The sequence below is a fragment of the Ahaetulla prasina genome, chromosome 9 (assembly GCF_028640845.1).
Source record: "Ahaetulla prasina isolate Xishuangbanna chromosome 9, ASM2864084v1, whole genome shotgun sequence".
In the NCBI taxonomy this organism is placed as follows: Eukaryota; Metazoa; Chordata; class Lepidosauria; order Squamata; family Colubridae; genus Ahaetulla; species Ahaetulla prasina.
The window spans coordinates 31136128-31163641 of NC_080547.1; the positions used below are offsets into that span (position 1 = coordinate 31136128).

At 38.7% G+C, this 27514-nt stretch overlaps 1 protein-coding gene across 4 annotated transcripts in view; it reads left to right on the forward strand.

Annotated features, from left to right (window-relative positions):
- The first annotated feature begins 6531 nt into the window (after nucleotides 1-6531).
- DDHD2 (DDHD domain containing 2) overlaps nucleotides 6532-27514 on the forward strand; it is a 39870-nt gene continuing 18887 nt past the window's right edge. Inside the window, exons 1-12 of one of the 4 annotated variants that reach the window (XM_058194437.1) lie at nucleotides 6620-6657; nucleotides 8474-8569; nucleotides 9282-9500; nucleotides 10545-10735; nucleotides 13977-14066; nucleotides 15725-15845; nucleotides 17370-17459; nucleotides 19502-19634; nucleotides 20213-20421; nucleotides 22879-22946; nucleotides 24846-24968; nucleotides 25721-25816. In XM_058194437.1, coding sequence (XP_058050420.1) covers nucleotides 8551-8569; nucleotides 9282-9500; nucleotides 10545-10735; nucleotides 13977-14066; nucleotides 15725-15845; nucleotides 17370-17459; nucleotides 19502-19634; nucleotides 20213-20421; nucleotides 22879-22946; nucleotides 24846-24968; nucleotides 25721-25816 — 1359 coding nt within the window. In that variant the 5' untranslated portion in view covers nucleotides 6620-6657; nucleotides 8474-8550. Of the gene's footprint in view, nucleotides 6658-8473; nucleotides 8570-9281; nucleotides 9501-10544; nucleotides 10736-13976; nucleotides 14067-15724; nucleotides 15846-17369; nucleotides 17460-19501; nucleotides 19635-20212; nucleotides 20422-22878; nucleotides 22947-24845; nucleotides 24969-25720; nucleotides 25817-27514 lie in introns of all 4 variants that reach the window. The other 3 variants (XM_058194436.1, XM_058194438.1, XM_058194439.1) reach the window with 3 other exon arrangements.

The following is a 27514-nucleotide window of genomic DNA, read 5'->3' on the forward strand; positions in this document are numbered from 1 at the left end:
TGCTAGGGTTAAGTCGAATATATATCTTATACATTCCATTTTTAAGACAACGTATTCTTAATTACTGACATTCTTAATCCATATCAAAGAGTGCATGTAATGATAACTAATTATGGCTTATTTGTACAGTGTTTCCGCTAGCAAAATGCAGTGTCTATCATATGGAATTTGCTCAATGAAATGATTACCTTGATTACAAACCTCTCGTACTTTTATTGTTTTTTGTGATCTCCCCCTGGCACAAGGATCAATCCATACAAACTCCCTCTGCCAGTTGGCAGTTTAACCAATATAATTTCTAAGAGTGGCTTGTGTTTGATGAGCTAACGGAGACATCTAAGAATTTATACTGCAATCTATTTGGAAGAAAGTATCTGATATGTATGTACAACATTAATTAGGCTGTGCAGTCTAGTTTTCTGGCAAAATAGGTCTGGAGGCTATATGCAGCACCCAATGTCTCATCCCTTATATAAAATTGTGGCCTGAGGGCTATGGATTTAAAAGGCTGAGAAAGCTTTACATTTAAAATCTTATGCATATTAGCACTGCAGGAGATCTATATGGATTTCATGATCAGAATACTTTAAAAACATGCAGCTCATGTCATATTTTGGCCCTTTCAGATAAAGTATATTTACCAAAGTGAAGGATGCTGTATAATTTGACAACATTTAGGCTTTTTGAGAAACTTCGCATAAAAGACATTTGTCCTGGGTGGAGAATTGCTGTAAAGTTGCAGCAGTGACTCATTTAAGTCCCTTTGTCCCAAACATTTAATTTACTTCACTGCTTTCTGAACTCAGTTAAAATATTTTCTTTCTTTTCTTACGTTGTATTTTATACATTGCACAGTTTTGGGTTTTTAAATTCTGAAAAAATCCTCTCTTTTTTTGTGTTCATAATTTAAACAACTTCAGGATGTTTCAATAGCTTCCCAGGTAATGATTACATACAACTATTACACAGTATTGAGAAATGTAGCTAAAAATGTGACTAAATTGTCATGTGAAAGGACCATCTGTAATTGCTGAAATTTGGTTCTCTGATTTGGTTCATCTCACTAACAAGACAGTGCAAAAACCTGGTTTGTAATTGATGGGCTTTAGCATATTTAATACAGATAGCTCTCGAATTGTTCAAAGTTACGATGACACTGCACTGACAAAAAGTGATATATGATCTGTCTTGTACTTTAGACCATTTCAGTGTTGCATGGTCACGTAATCAAAATTTGGAGGCTTGGCAACAGGCAAGTATTTGACAGTTGCAATGTCTTAGGGTCACGTGATCGGCATTTGCAGCCTTCTTAGGATGCTTCTGACAAGCAGAGTCAGAGGAGGAATCTGAATTTGCTTAATGACTGGGATCAACCACGACAAAAAAGGTCATACAATATGGCCCAGCTCACTTAACGTATATATCGCTTCATGATGGTCATTCCTGTTTTATTATGGTACAGTAGTAAACTAAGAGTATCTGTACCTGTAAGGGAATGACTTCAATTTGGATTATATTAAAAGATAAGCATTTATTAGTTATGTTGTAGTAGAAGTACTGGCCCAAGGCTAGACTGCTTAATTGGAATGGAAATTGCCACAGAATACCAAAACAGCAGGGTAATTTGGGATGTTAAACTATTTCCATACTGCTTCCTGGATAAATGTATTCATGGTATTATCTAAAATGGAGTTTTGTTGTAGGAGTCATAACTTTATACTGATGGTCCTCGACTTACAACAGTTCATTTAGTGATTTCAAAGTTACAGCAGCACTGAAAAAAGTGACTTATGATTGTTTTTCACACTTATGACCGCTGCAACATCCCCATGGTCACGTGATCCAAATTTGGATGCTTTGCAACCGATCCATATTTATGACCTTTGCTGTGTCCTAAAGTCACGTGATCACCTTTTGTGACCTTTTAAGCAAAGTCAATGAGGTAACCAGATTAACTTAACAAGGGTATTACTAACTTTTTTTTTTTTTATTTGCATTTATATCCCGCCCTTCTCCGAAGACTCAGGGCGGCTTACACTATGTCAAGCAATAGTCTTCATCCTATTTGTATATTATATACAAAGTCAACTTATTGCCCTCCCAACAATCTGGGTCCTCATTTTACCTACCTTATAAAGGATGGAAGGCTGAGTCAACCTTGGGCCTGGTGGGACTAGAACCTGCAGTAATTGCAAGCAGCTGTGTTAATAACAGACTGTCTTAGCAGTCTGAGCCACAGAGGCCCCTAAACAACTTAAACAACTGCAGTGATTTGCCATGGCAAGAAAGGTCATAAAATGGGGCAAATTCACTTAACAATGATTCGCTTGGAATCATTGTTGGACTCAATTCTGGTTGTAAGCCGAGGATTATCCTTATATAATGTCCTACCAGTAATGCAATGTGGTGGTGTAGTGAAAATGCCGTCTGTTCATTCATTGGTTGCTGATGTTTAGTTTTATAAATAAATCCTGAAGAGCACTTACTGCATCAAATTGAAGCCCATGGATTTACACCCATTTTATGAAGGTGTGCCTATATATCTCCAGGCTGCAGCAAGTGGAAGCTGTTGTTTCTACCATGTCTTAACTGGAGGTGTGAGGTGAATTTTCCCAAACACCATTGCTTACTGTTTTTGCTAATCTGCGTAATTAATCTGCATAAGAAGTGAACATACTCTTGGTTAAAAGCCATGCTATGAATCCTTTGGACACTAATGCTGGTGAATGACAAAATGTGGCATTGCACGCAGAGCCTAGCACCCTGGGGATGTTTCCATAAAATTGTGGTCCAGAAATATATATTTGTATAACCTGAATGAGGAATCTGACCTAGATGATGTAGAACTGCAGTTCCTGGCAGGCACCGTCATTGTATAATTCTGAACAGCGCTGGGGCAATGATGCTCGTGCCTTTGAAGGACATTTGAAGGACACCAGATAAAAGAAGGCTGCCTTCAATTATAATTCCTCTTTAGAGATCGGAAAACATGATTTAGTAATTATGGTGCTGGACAAGAAGAGTTCAACTCCACCCCTAGATGCAGAAACTCACTAGTTAATCTAGCTGATACTTCTCATTCAGACCTATCTCACAAGGTTGTGTCGTCCAAAAATATAGAGCAACATAAAAGTATTCATTGGATTAAGAATAAAGCCAACCACTGTTGTCCTTACCAAATGACTCTACCTGGAATTAGCGCTGAAGATGATGACTACTTTGCTTTGAAAAAGGGATAATGATTAAAATTTCCAAAACATGGATAGAATATTAGTTCTTCACTTTTGATCTCTGTTGGCAATTCTTTCCTTCAATGCATCCTGTATCTTCGTCTTAGGGATTTAGCTATGTAGGCCCAGCAGAGAAGACTAGGGAAGGAGTTTTAGACTTTGGATGTAAATGGTTTTATGCCTCTCTCTTTTCAGATAGTACTGTGTATTCACAGTCACTAAAAATGATAACCCAACCCTGGGGCGTGTGGCTAAGATTTCAGGCTCAAAGTCCTGCCCTGGTGTCAGAAGTGTTAGTCAGAAAAATTACTGAGGGGTAAGTTAAAACTGTTGAAGGCTTTCAAAATGACTAGCAGTCTTGGGTTTTTCATCCTTTATAACCCTTACATGGAAGTTATGGATGGTTGAGAAAGACCAGCCCAGTAATCTGCCATTATAGTTAATTCTGCTTTCTGATCTAAGGGACTCCACTTCTCTTTATGTTGCCAAATTCTGTTACGTTGCCAGTAAGACAAGATTCAAGTTGCCTAATCTCATCCCTAAATATTACTGCACAGTTATTATAAAAGGTAAAGGTTACCCTTGCACATATGTGCTAGTCATTCCCGACTCTAGGGGGCAGTGCTTATCTCCGTTTCAAAGCTGAAGAACCAGCGCTGTCTGAAGATGTCTCTGTGGTCATGTGGCCGGCATGACTAAACGCCAAAGGTGCACGGAACGCTGTTACCTTCCCACTAAAGGTGGTATTTTTCTACTTGAATTTTTACATGCTTTCAAACTGCTAGGTTGGCAGAAGCTGGGACAAGTAACGGGAGTTCACCCCGTTACGTGGGATTCGAACCGCTGAACTGCTGAACTGATCAACGAGCTCGGCGTCTTAGCCACTGAGCCACTGCGTCCCTTTGCACAGTTACTATACCTATCTTAATATTGAATAAGGATGGGTAAATATTGGTTTATTTTATTTCAATCTATTTCTATCTTAGAATTTAGAATTCTGTCTTAATTTCTAGATAGTTTTCTGCATTGTTTTAGTTCTATGCAAAGCTTTCAGTGATATGAATAGAGTAATATTCTGTGTTTTTCTGCTAGTTTATGTTATATTTGTTTGGTCTTCCTTTTTATTTTTAAATAGTTTGTTAATTGTTTTATTCTATACTTGTCTTTGACTGAAATAAACTTTGACTTACTGGCAAAGGTCTATCTTGGAGGATCATCTTCAACACTTCGTTTATACCTACAAGGAGATCCCCTCAATATTTCAGCATATTAGACATGTTGCATGTTATAAATATGATCAACTTCTACATTTTTAATGTTATTTACTGCTTTTAACTTTATATATAAATGCCAAAGATGTATAAATGCCAAAGATGCACATCAGCTACAACCATCTGCCTGCTAAATAATAAGCTGCTTACAAGTGTCTGTCAAGCTGTCATCTAGAAATCCATTCTTCTGTCATCTAGACTTCCTTCACCATTATCCCCAACCAAGATGGGAAAAATAAGCATTGTAGTCCAAGAGCACCAAGCTACATTCTCCTGCTCTAGGCAACCCATAATTCAGTTTAGCCCTTAGTTACCTGCTTAAACAAGATCCAGCACAACCAGTGTTTTTGGATCCTAGGTTGGGAGAAACAATTCCTATTTTTAGAAGTGTTGATCTTATAGCCAATTATGTACTGTACAACTGTCTCACGCTTGGCCATGTGGTGGGTGACTGCATCAGTCACAAAACATTTTTTTCTAAACTGGGTTGTAGGCATTGGGGGAAAAGCAACCCATTGTGCAAAGCTCTTACTCAACAGTTTTATGGTATGTGAAGGGTCAGCAGGCTTCTGAATACAACCGTTTCTTAAACAGACAGGCTTATTCTTAAAATCTTTACCCTTCCAGCCAAACTGCAGGGAGTTCCCCATGCTATGAACTGTAGAATTATCCCCATGGCGGTCAGTCTTGGCAATTTTCTCAGGAGTGGTCCCTGGCTTTCTCTGGAACTCTCATTGCAATCCATGTCGGTGAAACTCCAATTTCTGCTCTCTTCCACCCCCTATTAAAACCACTCTTATTTCAGACTCTTCCCTGACATTTTTTTTAAAAAAAGAAACAAACACAAAGGAAAGGTGAATTTCTATGGGGATTCTCAATCATCCATGCCATGGTTGTCCCGAAGGTGCTTTTTCAAAAGGCAACTGGACTTTTGGTTTGTTTGTTTTTTTAAACTTTTCACTTCTCATCCACCAAGTTTCTTCGGTTCTGACTTCAGAACTTCTTGGATGAGAAGCCAAACTCTTCAAGGAAACCCCCCAAGTCCAGTTGTCTTTTGAAAAAGCACCCTTGGGATAAAAGGAAAGCTGAGTTAATAAAGAGGGACCCTTTTGCTTACTTTCCTTGTGTGTCCTTACAAATTCCTTGTGTGTCCAATCACACTTGGCCAATAAAGAATTCTATTCTATTCTATTCTATTCCATTCTATTCTATTCTATTCTATTCCATTCCATTCCATTCCATTCCATTCCATTCCATTCCATATATTTCTATTCTATTCTATTCTATTCCATATATTCTATTCTATTCTATTCTATTCCATTCCATTCCATATATTTCTATTCTATTCTATTCTATTCTATTCTATTCTATTCTATTCTATTCCATCTATTCTATTCTATTCCATTCCATTCCATTCCATATATTTCTATTCTATTCTATTCTATTCTATTCTATTCTATTCTATTCTATTCTATTCCATTCCATATATTCTATTCTATTCTATTCTATTCTATTCTATTCTATTCTATTCTATTCTATTCCATTCCATTCCATATATTCTATTCTATTCTATTCTATTCTATTCTATTCCATTCCATTCCATATATTTCTATTCTATTCTATTCTATTCTATTCTATTCTATTCTATTCTATTCCATTCCATTCCATTCCATATATTCTATTCTATTCTATTCTATTCCATTCTATTCCATTCCATATATTCTATTCTATTCTATTCTATTCTATTCTATTCTATTCTATTCTATTCTATTCTATTCTATTCTACTCTATTCTACTCTATTCTACTCTTGCTCTGCCTTGAAGGGAGTGAAAGCGGAGTCTATGGCTCTGGCCCCCGCAAAGCGCTGTTTTGACGACTACAGGAAGAAACGTGTCGACAACCTTGCTCTACCCTCGCCAGGGGAGGTTGCCCAGAAACCTACAAAGGGGCGGAGCTTCACCCAGCACAAATCCGCATGGCGGGGGGAAAATCTGACCCGAGGCTCCGCCCCCTCCTTTCGACCCCGCCTCCTGGGCGGGCCCATTGGCCGGCGTTCGCCCGCCCACCCCCAACCGCCGCCGCGTCTGTCAGTAGCCGCGGCGGCCGTGGCGGTGAGGAGACGGCGGGGCCTGCTGCTCGGGCTCTCGCGACCCGGGTGAGGAGGGGAAGAAGGCGCTTTTAACCGGGGCCGGGAGCTAGTCTGGCTCCGGAGAGAGAGAGAGAAAAAAAGACTGGTGGCCTATGGGGGGCTATAGAAGGGAGAAATTATACCTGCTCCGGGTTGGCGCTTTCAGACGTTCAAGGGGGATGCGTGTTGGAAGGGATGCGGCTCTCCTCCGCCTGTCCGGGGAAGGACGGGGCAGCAGGTCATGTGGGGTAGCGTCCTTGGAGGGTGGGATGGAGGTCCCGGGAGATGCTTGTCAGGGGCAAAATGCTGAGTAAAGGAGGTGTGTGTGTTTGTGTGTATATGTGTGTGTATTGTACAAAATCAGCTCTTCCCTGGGACCATTCCAGGGATTCCTTTTGGTTTTCCTTGCGGTTTCCCTCCTGTCAACGAATTGGCCGGACATAAAGGAGATGGCTCTGGATTTTACTCAGCGTTGTAATTGGCACATTTAACCCTTGCCTTTTTTTTTTGAGGGGTGGGGGCACAGCTCAGGGGCGCCCACCTGGGGACCCCACCCCTTTCCTGGCTCCTGCAGAGGAGGTGGGCAGAGGACTGGAACCCAGGTCTTTTCCAAATCTGCCCAGGTTTGGATTTCTAAGGGTGGCTATCTAGAACGGGAGGAGATAAATGGGGTTGGGGGCAGGGAGACCCCTGGAGCAGGGGTCTCCAACCTTGGTCCCTTTAAGACTTGTGGACTTCAACTCCCAGAGTTCCTCAGCCAGCTTTGCTGGCTGAGGGACTCTGGGAGTTGAAGTCCACAAGTCTTAAAGGGACCAAGGTTGGAGACCCCTGCCCTGGAGAGAAGAGGCTCCGGCTGGCTGCCCAACTGCTTCATTTCTTTACTGAAAAGTCATGGGTCATCCAGTAGGCAAAAGGTTTGGTTGTAGGCATGACCTCTGGAGAAGCTCCTCAGAAGCTGATGGATCAGATGCAGGAGAAAAAGTGGAACCGTATTTAGCAAAGATGGGCAATGAGACCCTGAATGGGGCTTTGGTACCATCAACAATGGCTGGGAGTGGGCACATGCCAACGTGACAGAAGGACGTTTCTTCCAGCTCCTTCTCCAGGCTGAATCCATCACATTGTGGGCTGCCACTGCTGAGCACAATGCCTTTGATGAAGCTGGGAGCAAGAATTAAAAATGTCCACATTTTCCATATTTATTCACATTTATCATTGGGCTGTTGCCGGAAAGCCTACCCTTGAATAGGACTGGGAAATTGGTATTTCACTTATGCTGCAAACTGTAAAGTTGTCGATTATATGAATGATCTACAAGGTTAGTATGGTGTGTGTAAATCACATCCTGATTTTTCCTAAAGGACTGGAGTTTCGCAGATATTTGGATACTGTATTAATGCCAAAGATCTTGTAAATACTTTAGCCTCTATAGCAAAGTGATATGGGAGAGGTAGTCCAAACAAACTGGAGGATCCTGCAGAAATAACAATTTGTTATTTAATTTAAGCATAATGTGTAGTTGAATTAGTGAGACAGTTGCAGTTAGAAATGTAACATTTCCAAAAATGAGATGCAATGAGTACTGTCTTCTCCCCTTTAAAAAAGAATACACATTTTGGGGATGAAAAAAATGAAATCTGTCCACTCCTGAATTTTTAACAGCTTTACAGGGTTAGCTACTTTGTTACTTTATAAAGTATGTGAGTTGCTTCCTAAAGTTCTTTGTTATGTAAACTTTGAACTCGGAAAGTTTGAGTTATTTGTACATTGTTTTTTGTTACAAATGAAGTTATAAGTTTCTAAACTCTAAAGCATGTAGTATCTTTTAATTTTGTTTCTTCAGGAGAAGCAGCCAAAAAATTGAACAGAAAATAAGAAAATAAACACCATTAATTTTCAGAAAAAGGGCAGACAGAAATTATGAAAGACACATTTTTGGGTACATGAACCATTTTTAATCAGATCAGTGTTGCTTGACTGCAAATAAACTGGGTGGTGCCAAAAGTCAGTTCAATCTATAGATGTTCTTTGTTCACACACCCCTTTTTTATGGGCACTCGGGTAATTGTGGAGCCCTTAGTTGTTAAATTTTAAAATGTTCTTGTTGAGCCAATGTTTATTCCACATGTATGTGAAATATATAGAGTTGAGTATCAAAGTCACTTTTGATTGAATGGTTGCTAAGCATAAAGTGTTTTTCCATGTTCTTATAAAACACAATTTACGTGCTGATCTTGTGCATATTTGAAAGTACAATCTAGTGAACTCAGGAGCAAATTTTTTGTGTCTAGGATTGCATTATTAGCTTAGTTTTAACAAAGGTATATGAATTAGACTCAGGGATGCACCCAGTTGAGCTAAAATTACGAATGTTGGCTCATTCCAGCTTTGCTTGGTAATAAGGTTGCTGAGGTTGTCCATAACTATATATTTGTAGATTGTTCCAGGGGCTTTTAAAAAAGTGAGTCATCTGTACTTGCTGTTGGTTCATTTGCAGCTTTTTAGTGTTCTTTTTTTTTCATTTTTGACAAAAAACACTATTGTCCCTTTTCACAAAAAATAAATTATAAGTTTTTACTGAGTGCATATGAATTAAGTTTTTAATATTATATTTTCTTGGCTTGTTTGCTTCATTTTCATGTTTGTACCAGGCGGTACAATGTCCACAACAGAGGAACAATCAACAGAGGCCTCTCCATCTTCTAATTCAAATTCATCCACTTACTACGAAGCTGTAGAAGCAGAAGCAGCCAATAAATATGAACCTGTTTCCCCTCACTGGTTTCACTGCAGGACGGTAGATTCCAGAGAGAAATGGATTCCCTTCAGTGAACAAGATTCAGAGAAGTTGGAAATAGCTTATCAGTCTAGTAAGTAGAAATGTGATGCCCCAAAAAGAAGTTCTAATTTTTATGCAGTTAATTCTGCATTTTAATTATGTCTTTGCAGGGTGATACGATTTAATTATTAATTCCATTCTGTTGGGGGAAAATATCTAAAGCAAAAGCTTAGCACCCTCTATCTACATCTTGTTGGATGTAGTTCTTTTCTGTTGAGAAACTTTTTTCTAGGCAGGAAGGAGGGGGGGTCAACCCTTCCAAAATTCCATGAATCTTTATGTGGTTGTTCCAGTAAGTGGTTTTCACTTACTTTCACTTCCAGTTTGGAACTGGGAGCGCGCATGTGTGCACGCTCGCTTCTGTGCATACACAGAGCATCCGTGATGACATCCAGGCAGGTGGGCGGAGCAAACCAATAGAAACCCACCACTGGGTTGTTCTCAGGGGAAGCCAAATAATCTGGTGAGATTATTCTAGTATAGTAGGACACAATCAAGTTGTTGATTTGGACCTTTTAAAAATGGATCTGGTTGCACTTCAGGTTTACCTAGTGTAGCCAGTGATCATGAGTGATGGCAACTAAAGTCCATCAATAACTGGTAACTGTATTTTCTCTACCCTGTGTGCAGAGTCCAGGTTTTCCCTATATCACAAATGCAAGAAAATAAATAAACCCCAGTTATGAGATACAGATATTCTCAGGCTAGATCAGCCATCATTTAAACTGGAAATCTACAGAATATTGTATATAAAATTAGGGTTTCCAGGGCATAAGGAAAAGCTGAGATGAGTGGAGTAATCCAACTATAGGCCATAACAGAGGGACAAGACATCTGCCGCTTGCCTTTTGATGTATTTTTTGTAAATATTATCCTGTGTATTTTTCTCGACATTTTCCCATCTAGGGGAAATTGTCTTTTAAAAAATAATAATGATATGGTTGTCAACTATATGAATTTTGACTTAGAGGTCCTCCACATGCCCATATCTTTGTGTTCAGTTTTACCTTTTTCTTTTAACAAAGACCTATTGATAGTATACAGCTAGTCTCATGATAACTCTTGTGTTCCGTAGGCAAGCATTGCAAGGAGCTGATTGTGCCGACCGAAGGGGGCCGGTATGACGTCCACTTAAAGAAGAGGGTGCGCTATGCTGTTTACTGGGAAGAAGCTGAATCGGAAGTAAGACGCTGTACTTGGTTTTATAAGGGCGATAAAGACAACAGATACATTCCATATCCTGAAAACTTCAGTGAACAGTTAGAGGTAACGTTGATTAAGAACATGAGTCATATTCTTGATTGCATCACTTTTATTTCTGGCAAATCTTTCCGATTTCCTTGGGAATGCCCTTCACACTTTCCAAGAGCTGATCATGGGGGACATTGTGACCAGACTTCTTACGTAATTTGGAAATATAAATATCAATCAAGAAATTTCCATTAGACTCATAGTGCTGTGTGGACTAGTTTTCTCTGTGATACTTTCCCAGTTTAAATTCATCCTACCACATGTTCTCACTTTCCTGGAAATAAAATATTTCTTCCACAGATCAAGTGTAAGAGCAGTCATATCTATTTATTTTGTTAAGTAGGGTAGCAATACCAATACCACTTAGACTTATATACCACTTTATAGTGCTTTACAACCCTCTAAGCAGTTTACAGAGTCAGCCTATTGCCTCCAACAATCTGAGTCCTCCTTTTATTGACCTCGGAAGGATGGAAGCCTGAGTCAACCTTGAGCCGGTCAGGATCAAACTCCTGGCAGTGAGCAGAGTTAGCCTGCAATACCGCATTCTAACCACTGCACCACCAGGGCTCTCTAGCGAGTAAATAACTGGGCATCACTAAATCAACAAAAGCGCTACCCTGAACCGAATCAGGATCCCTCCAAGGACTGTTCTTCTAAATTCTAAAATATTTTACTAACTTTTTGGTTTTGGAGGCCACATTCATGAATCGGCCGTTTTGAATCTAATTTAGTCCTTGGTCATTCAGCTCTTTCTGATCCAAAGGAGACTAAGGAGGCCCTTTTCAATTTAAATATTCGGAATGTATGAGAGCTGCCTCTTCAGCAGTCCTCTCCATCCCCTTGGAGCAGTTGGATCCTCTTCCTTAGTTATTGGTAGCTTCCCTTCTCTTTGTTTCATGACCAAGTTGACTTGGTATTATCTGCAAATGCAATTAAAAACAAACAAACCCACCAGTCTTGACTTTGCAAGATACCTTGCCCTTCTGCTTTGCTTTTAGAATGTAACGTATGCTGACCATCACACTGCAAGGAACAATGTGTGGTTTACTTAATAGGCCTATCTAACTGAGGGTGGCTCATATTTTAATTTCTTGCTGCATTATGTTCTTTGAGTCCCTTTTTCCTTACAAAGTACCTGCTTCATTCTGGATATTTGTTTGGAAGTGAGGGCAAGTCTACCCAAATCCTTTGAGTGGGAAATGACATTTTAGGACACAATTAATTTCATTGTGGTGAATTTAGTTGAAATTGTAGGTAGCAGTAAGAGATACGTATTTTTCTCTGTTAACCCTCACCTATTTGTATATTAGTCCTAGGCACTAATTTGTTTGTATTCTGGATGAACATCATAGTTTCAAAAAAGCTTATATTACCTCCATCAGCTGAGTTTGAGCAGAAACATTTGTTTGATTGTAGGCAGTAAATTTTATAGAATGTTCCAGTTGGAAACTGAAAGCATGTAAATCTAACTAGTGGATTCTGATATCTAATGATATGAAGCTGAACCAAAAACCTTAAATCTTATTTAACAACAAGTGGTCAAAATTGGCAATGCTTTATCAAATCCTGTTCCTGTCAAGAGTGGCGTTCCTCAAGGCAGCGTCCTTGGACCAACACTCTTTATTCTATACATTAATGATCTTTGTGACCATATCTCAAGTAATTGTGTTCTCTTTGCTGACGATGTCAAACTATTTAACACCACAGACAACACTTCTATCATTCAAAACGACCTTGACCATCTAACCGCTTGGTCTAAAAATTGGCAGCTCCAAATTTCAACCAGCAAATGCTCAGTCTTACATATAGGAAAAAAGAACTCTAAAACTAAGTACATACTAGATGGACATTACCTTACAGACGACCCCCATCCCGTTAAAGACCTTGGAGTTTTCATGTCAAATGATCTAAGTGCCAAAGCCCACTGCAACTACATAGCAAAAAAAGCTCTAAGAGTTGTAAACCTAATTTTGCGTAGCTTCTTTTCCAAAAACACCACACTACTAACCAGAGCATATAAAACATTTGCTAGACCAATTCTAGAATACAGCTCACCTGTTTGGAACCCTCACCACATCTCTGACATCAATACAATTGAACGTGTCCAGAAATATTTTACAAGAAGAGTTCTCCATTCCTCTGAAAACAACAAAATACCTTATCCCACCAGACTTGAAATCCTAGGCTTAGAAAACTTGGAACTCCGTCGCCTACGACAAGACCTAAGTTTAACTCACAGAATCATCTATTGTAATGTCCTTCCTGTCAAAGACTACTTCAGCTTTAATTGCAATAATACAAGGGCAACCAATAGATTTAAACTTAATGTAAACCGCTTTAATCTAGATTGCAGAAAATATGACTTCTGTAACAGAATCATCAGTGCTTGGAATACTTTACCTGACTCTGTGGTCTCTTCCCATAATCCTAATAGCTTTAACCAAAAACTTTCTACTCTTGACCTCACCCCATTCCTAAGAGGACCATAAGGGGCGTGCATAAGCGCACAAACGTGCCTACCGTTCCTGTCCTATTGTTTTTCTTTTCTTCTTCCTATATATGTTTATATGTGTATATACTATATAATCTTTTTGTATGATGATGTGACAAAAAAATAAATAAAAATAAAAATAAAAATATATTTTGGGACTCAAAATATGAATTGCTTCCAAAGTAATTAAAATGAAATCAAGCCATTTGAAATAGTAATCCATGCAAACCAAAAAAGAAGTAATAATTTCTCTACAGAGAATTCTCATGATAGTGAAGAAGAATATCTGTTATATTTAATCACACCTATGGTGGAAAACATGCAGTGATCTGTTCTCTTGGTTTTTTTAAACTGTAGCTATAGTCTTGTTGAAACAAAAACCAAACCTTATTAGAGAGCACTGCAGTGGGAAACAAGACTTAGTTTCCCTTTCCTTTCCTTTCCTTTCCTTTCCTTTCCTTTCCTTTCCTTTCCTTTCCTTCCCTTCCCTTTCCTTCCCTTCCCTTCCCTTCCCTTCCCTTCCTTTCCCTTCCCTCCCCTTCCCTCCCCATCCCATCCCATCCCATCCCATCCCCCCTGCAGACATCTTCTGACCTATGAATGTAGAGAGGATGATATTGACAATCATTTGCAACATTTTTGGCTTTATGTAATTATTTAGAGTAGTCAACTCTGAGTAAAATTTACATAGTTAGATTTTTATAATGTAAAAATAAAAAATATGTTGACTCTCAAAGTACTCTATTTTGGTTTCCTTTGAAGGACACTTATATGATTTGTGTGACCTTAGATGAATGGAAGAAAAAATTGGAATCTCCAAACAGAGAAGTAATCATATTACATAACCCAAAGGTATGGTAAAGTTGATGTTTTTCTCTTTCAAGAAACATGTTGCTTGTTCTTAATAATATGAACTTTATTAAGGAAAGTTCTGAAAGTTTCCGTAATGCAACACAAGTTTTTGTGTGCCCAAGGAATAGCTCTGGGGCAGGAGCGGAGAATTTTCCTGAGCATAGGCCAAGAGATATTTCGTTTCCTTTAGGAAACATCTCTTAATGGTCTGTGATGTTGCCCAAGGTCATAAACTTTCCAGTTGCAGTTAACAAGCTTAGAAATGCATATTAGAATTACATCTGGTGTTTTATAGAGGTGTTGTAAGAAAAGTAGAAAGAAAGAGTTGTATGTATACATCCCTGAGCTCTTGAATGAGGTCTTGCATGAGCTCTTGTACATTTTACAATAAATTCAAATTCAATTAAAAAATAATTAAATTAAAATATTTGATAAATTGGAATGAGATGATATCTTACTCAGCATATGTACACTATATTTTCTTATATTTTCCTTATCTTATATTAAGGATATTGAGCAGGGAGAGCAATTATATGGGGCATGTTAGGAGAGGATAAATATGTTCCATTTTTAAAGGTTAACTTAGTTTTCAGTGTCTTGCAAGATTCTAGGAAAAGAATTGGCAACCTATGGTACTCAAATGTGCTGCCTGAGCTATACAGGTAGTCCTCAACTTACAACAGTTCATTTAGTGACTGTTCAAAGTTAAAAAGTGAGTTATGACCATTTTTTACACTTATGACTGTGGCATGATCCCAATGATTATGTGATCAAAATTCAGACACTTGGCAACTAACACATATTTATGATGGTTGCTATTTCCTGGGGTCAACCCCTTTTGTGACCCTCTGACAAGCAAAGTTGGGGGGGAATCCAGAGTCACTTAGCAACCATGTTACTAACTTAACAACTGCAACGTTTCAGTTTCCAAGTGCGGCAAAGTTCACTTAACAACTCTTTCACTTAGCAACAGAAATTTTGGGCTGAATTGTGGTTGTAAGCCGAAGACTACTTGTACTCCTGACAGCTATAATTGCTCCCATCCCCAGGGACATGACCAATTGGGACGGATGCTAGGAAGGGTAATTTAGCAACATCTAGATTGTTATAAATTGCCTACTGTAACTTAGTAGGACAAGAGGAAAGATGTTTTTTCTCCTAAGGATCCTCAGGTCAGCTGAGGTTGCTTTCTTTCCAAGAGCTGAGGTTGGTTTCTATTAAACTTTGAGCACTTTTTATTATGACTCAATGACTGTGGAATGCTGTGGGTCTCTCAAGTGGTTTCTTTCCATTGCTCTTTGGTCTCATTTTGGAGACCAGCAAAAATTTGTATTTTTAGCTGTGCCAGGCTTTGGGAAATGACTGGGAGGCAGAAGTTCTGTTTACTGTTTTTAAATGGATTTAAGAAATATTTGAATAAATGTAGCTGTTTCATAACCTGCCTTGGAACACTCTCAATGCTCTCTGCGGTGCTACAAAAATCAAAGCACAACATAATCAGTAGCAGGAGGCTGGAAGCCGCTGCATGGTTGGTGTCTGTGTGGCCATTAGGATTTTCTTTAGTATCTTTGCTTAGTTACAGAGACCTTTATTAATGCTTATCTCCGTTTTGTTATCAGATTAGTTGATCTGATTTGCTTTTCTTGTTTTCCTTCAAGTTAATGGTACATTACCAACCAGTAGCAGTCACAGACGACTGGGGTGTGAGTCCTGCAGAACAAGGCCGGCCAAGGACTGTGAAGAGAGGAGTGGACAATATATCTGTTGAAATCCCTCATGGTGGATAATTATTTTCATCTTTGTTTGGAACACACTTTAATTGTTTGATATGCTTTTGCTCAAGGAGTGCTCAGGGATTATTTCTTACACAAATTAGAAACATGAGACTAAAACATTAAGAAAGTATTATGTATTTTTAGAAAATTATTCTGAGCAAGATTTTTAAGAGTAAAGAGAACAAAAAAGAGGAAAGGAACAGCAGAATCTGTATAATTGTTTATTTTTAGACTGTCTAATGTCAAAGTATATTTACGCATGTAGTTTTGGCTGTTTTACTATTATCCTTCTTATCTTTATACTACTTTCTCTACTTAGTGTCATTATTATGACTATTATTAGAAGGGGAACTCATCAAATTTGCAGATGACACTAAGTTGGCAGAAATAGACAACACCCCCGAAGGCAAGTTCAGGATCCAAAAAGATCTTGACAGACTTGATCAATGGGCCCTATCCAACAAGATGAAATTTAATGTGATAAAAAACAAGGTTTTACACCTGGGCAGGAAAAACCAAAGGTACAAGTATGGATTAGGCAAAACCTGGCTCAAAAACAGTAACTGTGGGAGGGACCTTGGAGTCCTAGTGGACAATCACTTAAATACGAGCCAGCAGTGTTTGGCAGCAGCCAAAAAAGCTAATATAATCCTTGGCTGTATAAACAGAGGCATAGAATCAAAATTACATGAAGTATTAGTGCCGCTTTATAAAGCCTTAGTAAGACCACATCTGGAATACTGCATCCAGTTTTGGTCACCACATTACAAAAAAGATGTTAAGACTTTGGAAAAAGTGCAAAGTAGAGCAACTAAAATGATTAAAGGCCTGGAGACTAAAACATATGAAGAACGGTTGCAGGATTTGGTTTGGCTGTCTAGAGAAAAGGACCAGGGGGGATATGATAGCAGTTTTCCAGTATTTAAGAGGTTGCCACAAAGAAGAGGGGGTCAATTTATTTTCCAAAGCACCAGAGGGCAGGATAAGCAACAATGGATGGAAACTAATCAAGGAGAGAAGCAACCTGGAATTAAGGAGAAACTTCCTAACAGTGAGGACAATTAACCAATGGACAGCTTGCCTTCAGAAATTGTGGGTGTTTCATCACAGGAGGTTTTTAAGACAGTCACTTGTCTGAAATGGTATAGGGTCTCCTGCTTGAGCAGGAGGCTGGACTAGAAGACCTTTAAGATCCCTTCCAGCTATATTGTAATTGATTGATTATTCTGTTGCTTTGTACACTGAGAGATTATGCACTGGAGGCAAATTCCTTGTGTGTGTAATCATACTTGGCCAAACGGTGCTGTTCTGTTCCGTTCTATCCCCATCCCCATCCCCACCCCATCCCCATCCCCATTCCATTCCATCATAAAAATAATATCAACTGGAATAAGCTTGAATATTATCAAATGTTTAATCTAGTTCCAGCATTTTTAATTTTCAAATAACCAAGACACTCCAGATTTAATAAGATTTGGCATCTTTTTGGAAACAGCACCCTGAGTAGGTTCTTGATTGTTTGTTTCAGGGGAACCAATGCAAATTGATCATTTAGTTTTTGTTGTTCATGGAATTGGACCAGCTTGTGATATTCGATTCCGGAGTATTGTTCAATGTGGTAAGTGCAAAGAAGAAAAGTTGCTGGTTCTGCATCCCCAAAAGGAATTGGGGTGTGTTGAATTGACAGATATTATTACCATGACTATTAACCATATAAAACCAGGTTTTTCCAAATTTGTCCTCCTGTACAAGTGGATGCTATGTTGTTTGCAGACCTGAGCTACTAATACAGATGACTCTCAATTTAATACCACAATTGGGATCAGGATTTCTGTTGCTAAGCAACGTGGTTGTTAAGGGAGTTGTATTCAATTTTGCTATTTTGGGGGTATAGTTTTTAAACAAATCACTGCAGTTGTTAAGGAAATCACAGTCATTAAACAAATCCAGTCCACCCCCCACCAATTTTGCCCATTGGAAGCCAACTAGGAAGGTGAAGATCACATTACCCTGGCATAAATATATGCCAGTTGTCAAGCATCTGAATTTTGATCATATGACAATGGGGATGCTGCAATGCTCATAAGTGTGAGGGCATTTCCTAAGCCATTTTTCCCTGTGATATTATAACTTTGAAGAATCACCAAATTAAGTTAAGGACTACCTGGACATACCCACAAATTTATACCAATGGTTTTTAGTTGCTTTTATTCCACAATAATTATAGGTTTAGCATTGTTATCATCATAATCAACTTGGTAAGAGACTTTGCTGTTGGGAAATCATTTATTTCTAGCTACTGTTGCAATTACCTGGAGATGATTCCAAAGAAAGATATGCCCAAACAGTAATGGTTGCTTCATATTAGGGAGCCCTCAATTACATGGGATTCTTTTGTTGGGAATTATTTTACAACACCTTTAAAACACATTTTACTATGACATAAAGATTATGTTTCTGTTGTGATCCATGAAAGCTTATAACTCAAGATCTGTGAAAATATAAATTACATTGTGTTAAGCATAGTATCAATAAATCTTGACTAGTATTGAAGGAGGTGGGATTTGAGCAATGATATCCTTTGCAATGCCAGGTTCTCCAAAGTAATGTTTACATAATGCTGTTATCATTTTAATTTTTAAATGAAGAAGCAGTTGAAGCAGTTGCTTGAACATTTCCCTTTTTCACAATGAATCTTGCTTCTTAAGGTTAATGATTTTCAAGTCCATCTCGTCCAATTGTATAAAACGGTCCCACTGCATAAAATGGATTGCATAAATACAGTTTGGAGGGGCAACTACATTAGTGAAGTAACCTTGTTATTGAAACTACCTGTACAGTAACATGTCAGTGATGAGGTTTCTAGGGGGGGACTTTCTTACAAATCTTCTGAGAAAACGTATCTGTGGAAATGCTAAATTTCCAGAATCATAACTGGAGAGAAGAACAAGAATCAGGCAATTGCTGCTACTGCTAGGACTAACGACTTATCTTTTTAATAAATATATAAGAGTTACAAACTGCTTACAGAGCCAGTTTGATGTAGTGGTTTTCAAGAACCAGATAGGAATTGTTGAATTCTAGTCCTTCCTTAGGCACAAGCCAGCTTGGGGATTTGAGGCCAATTCTTATTTGTCACCCCAAGAAGCAGACAAGAGCCTACTATTTCCCCCCAAAAAATGTTGCTAAGAAAACTTCATAGGCATCTCTAAGGGGTAACCAGGAGCCAAAATTGATTTGAAGGCACACTTTTTACAAACACTTTAGGACTACAGTAGATGACATGTAGAGAAGTCTTCTCTGCATTTATTGTGTTTTTTCCCCCTAAAAATAAATTGGAACAGTCTGGTATAGAAACCAGGAGACTTTGACTTCTAGTCCTCCCTTAGGCAGGAAAGCTAGCTGGGTGACTGGGCCAATCACTCTGTTTCTACCCAATGCCCCTTTCTTGGTTGTTGTTGTGCTTTGAGTTACTTGTAATGAGGCGGGATAAAAATCTAATAAACAGTGCTGAGAAAGAGGAATTTATCTCTTTTTCTTGTTCTGGTTTCCGATTTCAGTCTACTTCCAGTCTTCCCAGGAAATTGAATTTTCCTTCCCCATTGTTAAGTGTACAGTAATACCTACCTTGATTCCAAATAGTGTCATCTTCTTCTTCAGTCAACGATTTCCGCAGCGTTTCCTTGAATATGCTCTCAGCCCATTTCAAGAAAGCTCAGGAACAGCAACAGATTGGTCGAGTTGAATTTATTCCAGTGAACTGGCACAGTACTTTACATACAGGAGTAGATGTGTAAGTGCATTTTGCAATGTTTCTGCATAGGTTGAACATAGCCTGAGATCTACAAAGATATTTTTCATTTTATAAAATGCTACAATTGTAACTGCTGAGAGTAGGCAATAAAGATAGATTCTCTGCATTTTAGACTTTTGGGGACTCTATACAATGTATATAAAATAGATAAAATAGATCTGATTTCCTTGGTCTCAGAGTTTGATACATTACCTCACTCTTCCAGACCTCCTGTGATCTCAGCCAAGCCAAGTCACAAATCATCCTTTTCTTGATAAGAATTAGATGTAGACATTACAAACAATTAATTTCCAGGTTAATTCTCATTATGTTGTTTTAGAAGTTCATCGAATTAAATTGTGCTTATGGGTTAATAAAACCAATCACAAGAGTACTTTAGTATTTTTATTAGTGAGTTTTATTTTGATCCACCTTTTGTAGTGAAGCCTCCTTACAATAACAGAAACTTCAGTGGCAGAATATAGCAGTTGGAATACTAAGAGGAAAAATGACAGTGGTCAGTGGGAATTGTTTAAATTATGGTTCTTTCTAAATGTCCTTGTCTGCTTTACTCACAGAAATTTGGAGAGAATCACTTTGCCAAGCATCAACCGCTTACGTCACTTCATCAATGATACCATCCTGGATGTGTTTTTCTACAACAGCTCTACCTACTGTCAAACTATTGTGGATACGGTTGCATCAGAAATGAACCGGATCTACCTGCTCTTTTTGGAGAGAAATCCTGATTTCAAAGGAGGAGTCTCCATAGCCGGCCATAGCTTAGGTATAATTATTTTTCTTACTTTGATGCAAAGCCTATCAGCATACAGTATGTTATCTATCTATATATAAAAGCAAAATACCATTCATGCATCATCACAAAATCTCCAGAACCGTAAAGCCTACATACTTGAAATTTGCCACATATGTTCCTCTTGGCTTCTAGGTGCTCACTAAGAAAGGATTTTTCAAAATGACCATCAGGATTAGTATTTCCTATATTATTATTAACATGGTCTGATGCTAAGGAGTTCTACTCATCCTCCCCACCTGAAAAGAAATCTGTTCCAAATGCAAAACACAAGCAGAGGAGAGGAGTTTCAGTTTCAGTTTTACTTTCACAGCAGCAAGCAGGAGATAGGATAGGGGAGGCTTCTGTGGACCAAGCCTGAGGGACAAAAGGGGATAGGATAGGAGACGTTTCTGTGGGGCAAGGCTGAGAGAGAGAAGGGGGATAGGATAGGGGAAGGTTCTGTGGGGCAAGGCTGAGGGAGAGAAGGAGAGGCCGATTGATCGTAACTACTCATTAATTTTCAAGCTGTAAGTGTCGATTTATCAAGCCCGATCACATAGTTTTGTAGCAAAGCACAGGTATTCAGCTAGTTTACAATATAATGGACTAGAAATGTTTTGGACTGTTCGATCAACATAGAAAAAAAATTTCCAGAGAGAGCACAATATATGCATGATTATCTTAAATTAATTTATAATTGAAACATATACAGATCACAGGAAAAAGAAGAATTAAAACCAAATACATTGTTTTAATCAAGTATTAATGATCTTGAGCAATTCATAATAGAGTACTTATCTTGCATTCAGATTGTTCTCTGACCCCTCTAGGTAGGGCAAGGAAAAAACGTTGCTGGAAATCCCAGGTGACTATATCTAGGTAATCTAGCCCAGGGGTCCCCAACCACGGGCTGCAGAAACGGCATACAACTTGTGGGCGAGCTTGCACACATATGTTCCACTTATGTGAACGGTGGGCACATGAGTGCACTGCTCACACAAACTGCACACATGTGAGTTTGCCGCGCGGAACCTTTCTCTCCCTTCCTCCTCCGGTCAACAAATCTGGAAAGGTTGGAAACGCTGATCAAGTCAATAGTGGTCTTAATTGGTGTAAAGACTTCTAAAATCATTTCATTTGGGATGAGGTAAGATGGGCAGCATATCAATTTTATAAATCAATAAATAAAATCTGGGAATGAGCTCTGTCATTCAAATATACAGGACAAACAGGGTCACTTATTACCTATTCTACTTCAAATCCATTTAAAATCTTGTACTGAAACTAGATCGTCGTGTTCCTGGGATTTTTTTTATTTTTTTTTAATTTACATTTATATCCCGCCCTTCTCCGAAGACTCAGGGCGGCTTACAGTGTATAAGGCAATAGTCTCATTCTATTTGTATATTTTACAAAGTCAACTTATTGCCCCCCCCAACAATCTGGGTCCTCATTTTACCTACCTTATAAAGGATGGAAGGCTGAGTCAACCTTGGGCCGGGCTCGAACCTGCAGTAATTGCAGGCTACTGTGTTCTAATAACAGGCTTCTAACAGCCTGAGCTATTACGGCTATTATTCTAACAGCCTGAGCTATTATTCTTCAAGATGCAGCATTTCCTGGGTTTTTCTGACTTTTCAGAATGTAATGTATGCAGTTTTTTTGCCACTTGATTAAAAATTTGCAGGGCTGATAGATTTGTTCCTCTCCTTGCATTTTTATGTCTAGTGGGTGATATACTGATAATATATTTCTGTATAGCAAAAAAATAATAATTAGAACATAAACTTTTGAAGGGGATTTGTCTTCTTTTTTTGTACAAAGTTAAAAAAAAAACCTTAAGGATAAGATTCCTAGGTTATAGATTTAAAAAAATCTAGTTTCTTCCATTGGTTCCACTTTCCAAATTGTAAAATCAATAATTTCTCCATTATTGCTTTTTTTAAACTAACAAGAATTATGGATCTATATTTTATAGATGTAGGGACACGGTGGCTCAGGGGCTAGGACGTTGAGCTTGTCGATCGAAAGGTCGGCAGCTCAGCGGTTCGAATCCCTAGTGCTGCCGTGTAACGGGGTGAGCTCCTGTTACTTGTCCCAGCTTCTGCCAACCTAGCAGTTTCGAAAGCACGTAAAAATGCAAGTAGAAAAAATAGGGACCACCTTTGGTGGGAAGGTAACAGCATTCCGTGCACCTTTGGTGTTGAGTCATGCCGGCTACATGACCACGGAGACGACTTTGGACAGCGCTGGCTCTTCGGCTTTGAAACGGAGATGAGCACCTCCCCCTAGAGTCGGCAACGACTAGCACATATGTGCGATGGAAACCTTTACCTTTACCTTTTATTTTATAGATTGAGAAGGTTGAAACCTTTGTCAAGTTCTGACACTCCTTATTTGTGATTTTCTCCAAGACATTGATACCTGCTCATGATGTTCTTTTCTTAGGGTCTCTTATATTATTTGATCTTCTCACAAATCAGAAATGGACACCTGATGAGCAAGAAAAAAAAGAGGTAAATGTTTGCATTTATTCTGTGGTTTCAATTTGTGTTAAGCCCAAATTCACTGATACTTTCACAGTGTGCTTTCATTTAGCCAAGATACCGGTAACTTTCTAATCTTCAGAAATACTGTCAGGTAGTCCTGGGAGAAGAACTGTAGTTTGGTCTATGGAGATTCTCAGTCATCCAGGTCCTGGTTATCCGAAAAGTGCTTTTTCAAGAGGAACTGAACTTGCCTCTTGAAAAAGCACTTTTGGGACAACCATCGTATGGCTTTTGTTAAACTTAATTGTTCCCTAGTTTTGAGTAAGGTGATAATCTTTACAGATTCCCCAGGGTTTTCTAAGGCAGGGGTCTCCAACCTTGGTTCCTTTAAGACTTGCGGACTTCAACTCCCAGAGTCCCTCAGCCAGCAAAGCTGGCTGAGGAACTCTGGGAGTTGAAGTCCGCAAGTCTTAAAGGGACCAAGGTTGGAGACCCTTGTTCTAAGGAAATATGGGATGAGATGGGGCCCTTCTAAACAAATTTTTGGATTTAGAAATTCCACTGAGAGAGGATTACAGCAAAACCTGTGTAAAAAAATTCTCATTGATTCTAATGAAGCTTAGTCTCTACAGATAATCCTCGATTTACAACAGTTCGTTTAGTGACTGTTCGAAGTTACAATGGGACTGAAAAAAGTGACTTATGACAGTTTTCCACAGTTAATGACATTTCCAGCATCCCCATGATCAAGTGATTAAAATGCAGATGCTTGGCAATTGGTTCATATTTATGACCATTGCCGTGTCCCAAGATCATGTGATCCCCTTTAGTGGCCTTCTGACAAGCAAAGTCAATGGAGAAGCCAGATTCACTTAACAATCAGGTTATTAATTTATCAACTGCAGTGATTCACTTAACAACTGTGCCAAGAAAGGTCATAAAATGGGGCAAAATGCACTTTTAACAAATGTCTCACTTAACAACAGAAATTTAGTCCTCTATCAGGACTCCCTGTATAAGGTGATATAGGATTTCAGCTATCAATAAATGTTTTATTATCTGTCTGTAGGAGGATTAAATAAATCTTTAATTGTTTTCCTTAATGAAATTACAGGACATTTAAGCTGTTTCTCTGGGCTGGATTAGATTTGAATTTAGTGTTCTTAGTGTTTTAAATTGTATTTAATATTTTAATTGCATTATATATTTTTTGAATTGTAAGCCACCCAGAGTCATTACCTGAGATGGGCAGCTTTATATGTTTGGTTAAACAATGGACTTCAAAGTTAGTGAAAGTTAACATCCCAAAGGTGCTTTTTTCAAGAGGCAACAGGACTCTCTGGTTTTTCTTTGAATATGTTTCACTTCTCATTCAAGAAGTTTCTTCAGAGCTGAAGAAGCTTCTTGGGTGAGAAGCGAAACGTCTTCAAAGAAAAACCAGAAAGTCCTGTTGCCTCTTGAAAAAAGCACCTTTGGGACAACCATGACTGAGAATCTCCATAGACATAAAGGTTGACATGCTCCATTGATTTCAGTAGTTGTGCTCCAAGCATGATTGAACTTTGATTTAACCGTTGTTTGTTTGTCTTCAATTCTGTCCAATTGTCGGAGACTGCCTGGACAAGTCCCTGCAGTTTTCTTGGCAAGGTGGTTTACAACTGCCTGAGTAATTGGCCCAAGGTCACACACCTGGTTTTCTACCTAAGGGGCGGCGGGGTGGGGGGTGGGGGGAGACTAGAATTCAGGTCTCCTGGTTTCCAGTCTGAGACCCTAATCACTACACCAAACAGGTTCTGCAACTCAATATTAGAAGAATCATTTGTAAAATTCTACAATTTGATCATTTATTTCAGTGGTAACATTTACAAACTTCCTAAACTGAAGGAAACCAGGAACCTTAAAAGCTTCCCAATTAACTTTTCACAGGGATTACAAAGGCTGGCAATGGATCAGGAAGTCAACAAATCTATAAAGGACATCTTAGCAGAACTTGATCTTTCTGAATATTATGCTGTGTTTGAGAAGGAAAAAATGGACAATCGAGCATTGGTAAATGAAACTGGGGTTGCTTCTGTTACCTAGAACATGAATGCTGCTAGCTTTTATATATCTGTCTTCAGCATGGCCTCTTAAGGCAAATAAACTTTAGGTCAATAATTACCAGAGGGTGGTAGATATGATTGAGCAATTTTTTTCCCATTGAATTTTTGTTTGGGTCTACTTGGAGAGCATCATCTGGGATAGTTCATGTTCAGGATTAGATATTTCTTTGGCAAGGAATAACATCCTACCTTTCCTATTTATTTATATTATTCTGTCTTGCTTTAGAAATCCAAGTGCATTTACAAGAATGTCCCAATTTTATAGTTAAGGACAGTATTATTTAACAGACAGACAGACAGACAGACAGACACACACACACACACACACACAAAACCATTCTGTGCTAGAATCTTTGGAGAAGCACTTTGTTAGTCTCATTCTTACTCTTGTAGTGTGGCATTTCAAAGTCATTGCCTCTTGGGACTTAGTTTGTGAACTAGGGAAGGTCACAGGAATTGGTTATGGAAAAGCTTATGGACTGTGATTCAGAAGTCACCTTTTCTGCAGTGTTTCCTGATTCTGGGCTTTGCAGACTCCCTTTGTTTTGTTTGGGATTAGTATGTTGGTTTTACAAAGCTAAATTGCCTCTTAAAATTGCCATGTAGAAGGATAGCCTAAGCCCCGCCCCTTTCCCTCTTCCTTTCTGTATCCTGTTTATAGTAGAACTGTATTTCTGAGTGTGGAATTCTTATGTGCAGGCCTTGTGCACAGACAAGGAGCTTAAAGAGATGGGGATCCCCTTGGGACCCAGAATCAAGATCCTCCACTATTTAAGGAAGAGAAGCAGCTATCAGGTATGCCTTGTGTTAAGTCTTTGAGCCACTGAAATGTGCATCTTTGAGGACATAGCAATAAGGTTATGCTTTGGGACATAGGACATGTTGTGTTAATTTCATCACCTAAGTCAAAAGGAGTACTTTGTCACTGTTCTCTCATTTTTGCTTTCTTGTCTCTACCTTGGAATTAAAATTCTGTGTTTTCTGTTAGCTACAGTAGTTCCTAATTTATGACTGGTCACTTAGTGACTATTTGAAGTTACAATAGACTTCCCTGGGGATATTTATAATCTGGTTCAGAAGTTCTGACCATCACCCCCTTTGGTTTTGTGACTGTATGTCGGGCACTTGGCAACCAGCCTACTATTCAGGGCTAATTGTAGTGTTCCACAATAATATGACCCCATTTTACAATAATTTCCCCGCAAACCAGCAATAACTTCTAATTTTCAGCAAAAGTGGCCCATAGCAAGGCATTGATTTACTTAACAACTGGTGCAAAGAAAGTCATAAAATCAAGTTGATCATGTGGTGGCCCATTTTATGACTATCATGACTTACAACCTTGATGGCAGGCTCCATTATGGTCATAAATTGAGGATTATCTGTATATATGCAGTTATGAGGCCACTACTGTATTTCTGTAGAGGTCTTGTATAAAATTACATGGATTGTATATATAAGCTTACTTCTCTTCTGTCATGTTCATCATATGCTAAAGAAATAAAACTCCCAATTGGATAGTATTACAAGCCATTGTTGTTAAGGATGTGATCCTCCATAGACTGAAATGCCTGTCAATACTACCTAAATGACAGCCATCACCACCAGCAAATTCCATAGTTGAAAAATGTGTTCTTCATGATGACGGTTTTCCATGCTTCTTGGGTTTGTGTTTAGACCCTTTTCATTCCTGATGCATTTCCCATTGGGGCCACACCATCTTCCAGCTGCTTTTCCAGATAAAAGTGCTTTGCATGGTCCAACATTGTTGGACTTGGTGGATCCCTTGCATCAGTTTAACCTTTTGCTTATTCCTTTTGGTTTTTTTCAGATCATTTAATAATAGGTTGTGGGAAATTATAAACCTCTGAAGCCTTTAATATGTTCTAGGCCAGTGGTAGTCAACCTGGTCCCTACCGTCCACTAGTGGGCGTTCCAGCTTTCATGGTGGGCAATAGGGGTTTTTTCCGATACTGAAGCACTTTCCTTTTTTTTAAATTTAATTGACTTTTTAAAAAATTTTCATAGCATTATCATTAGGTTTTCATAAAATTCCCCGTGACAATTTAAATTTCTGAAAATATACTATTTGTATTGCCCGCGCATAAGTTTAGTTCACGTTACGTAAGTGAAACTAAATGGTGCTATAGTGTGACCGCAAACAAAAGAGCCTCATCCCAGAATAGCTTGTGCATCTCCCCACCACCACCACCCAGTTGTAACAGACAAGCAGAGCTGGTAGCCGGCACCCCCACCCACCCACCCAACCTACGGTGTGTGAGAGGCATGTGCAGACGATGATACACTTTATAAATCACCATTACTGTGGAACCGGTGGGCGGTTAGAAAATTTTACTACTAACAGAGATACAAAAGTGGGCGGTTGACTACCCCTATTCTAGGCAGAAGAGTTAATAATATATTAAATAATAATAACAATAATAAATAATATTATTAATATTATTAATAATAATAAATAAATAATAATAATAA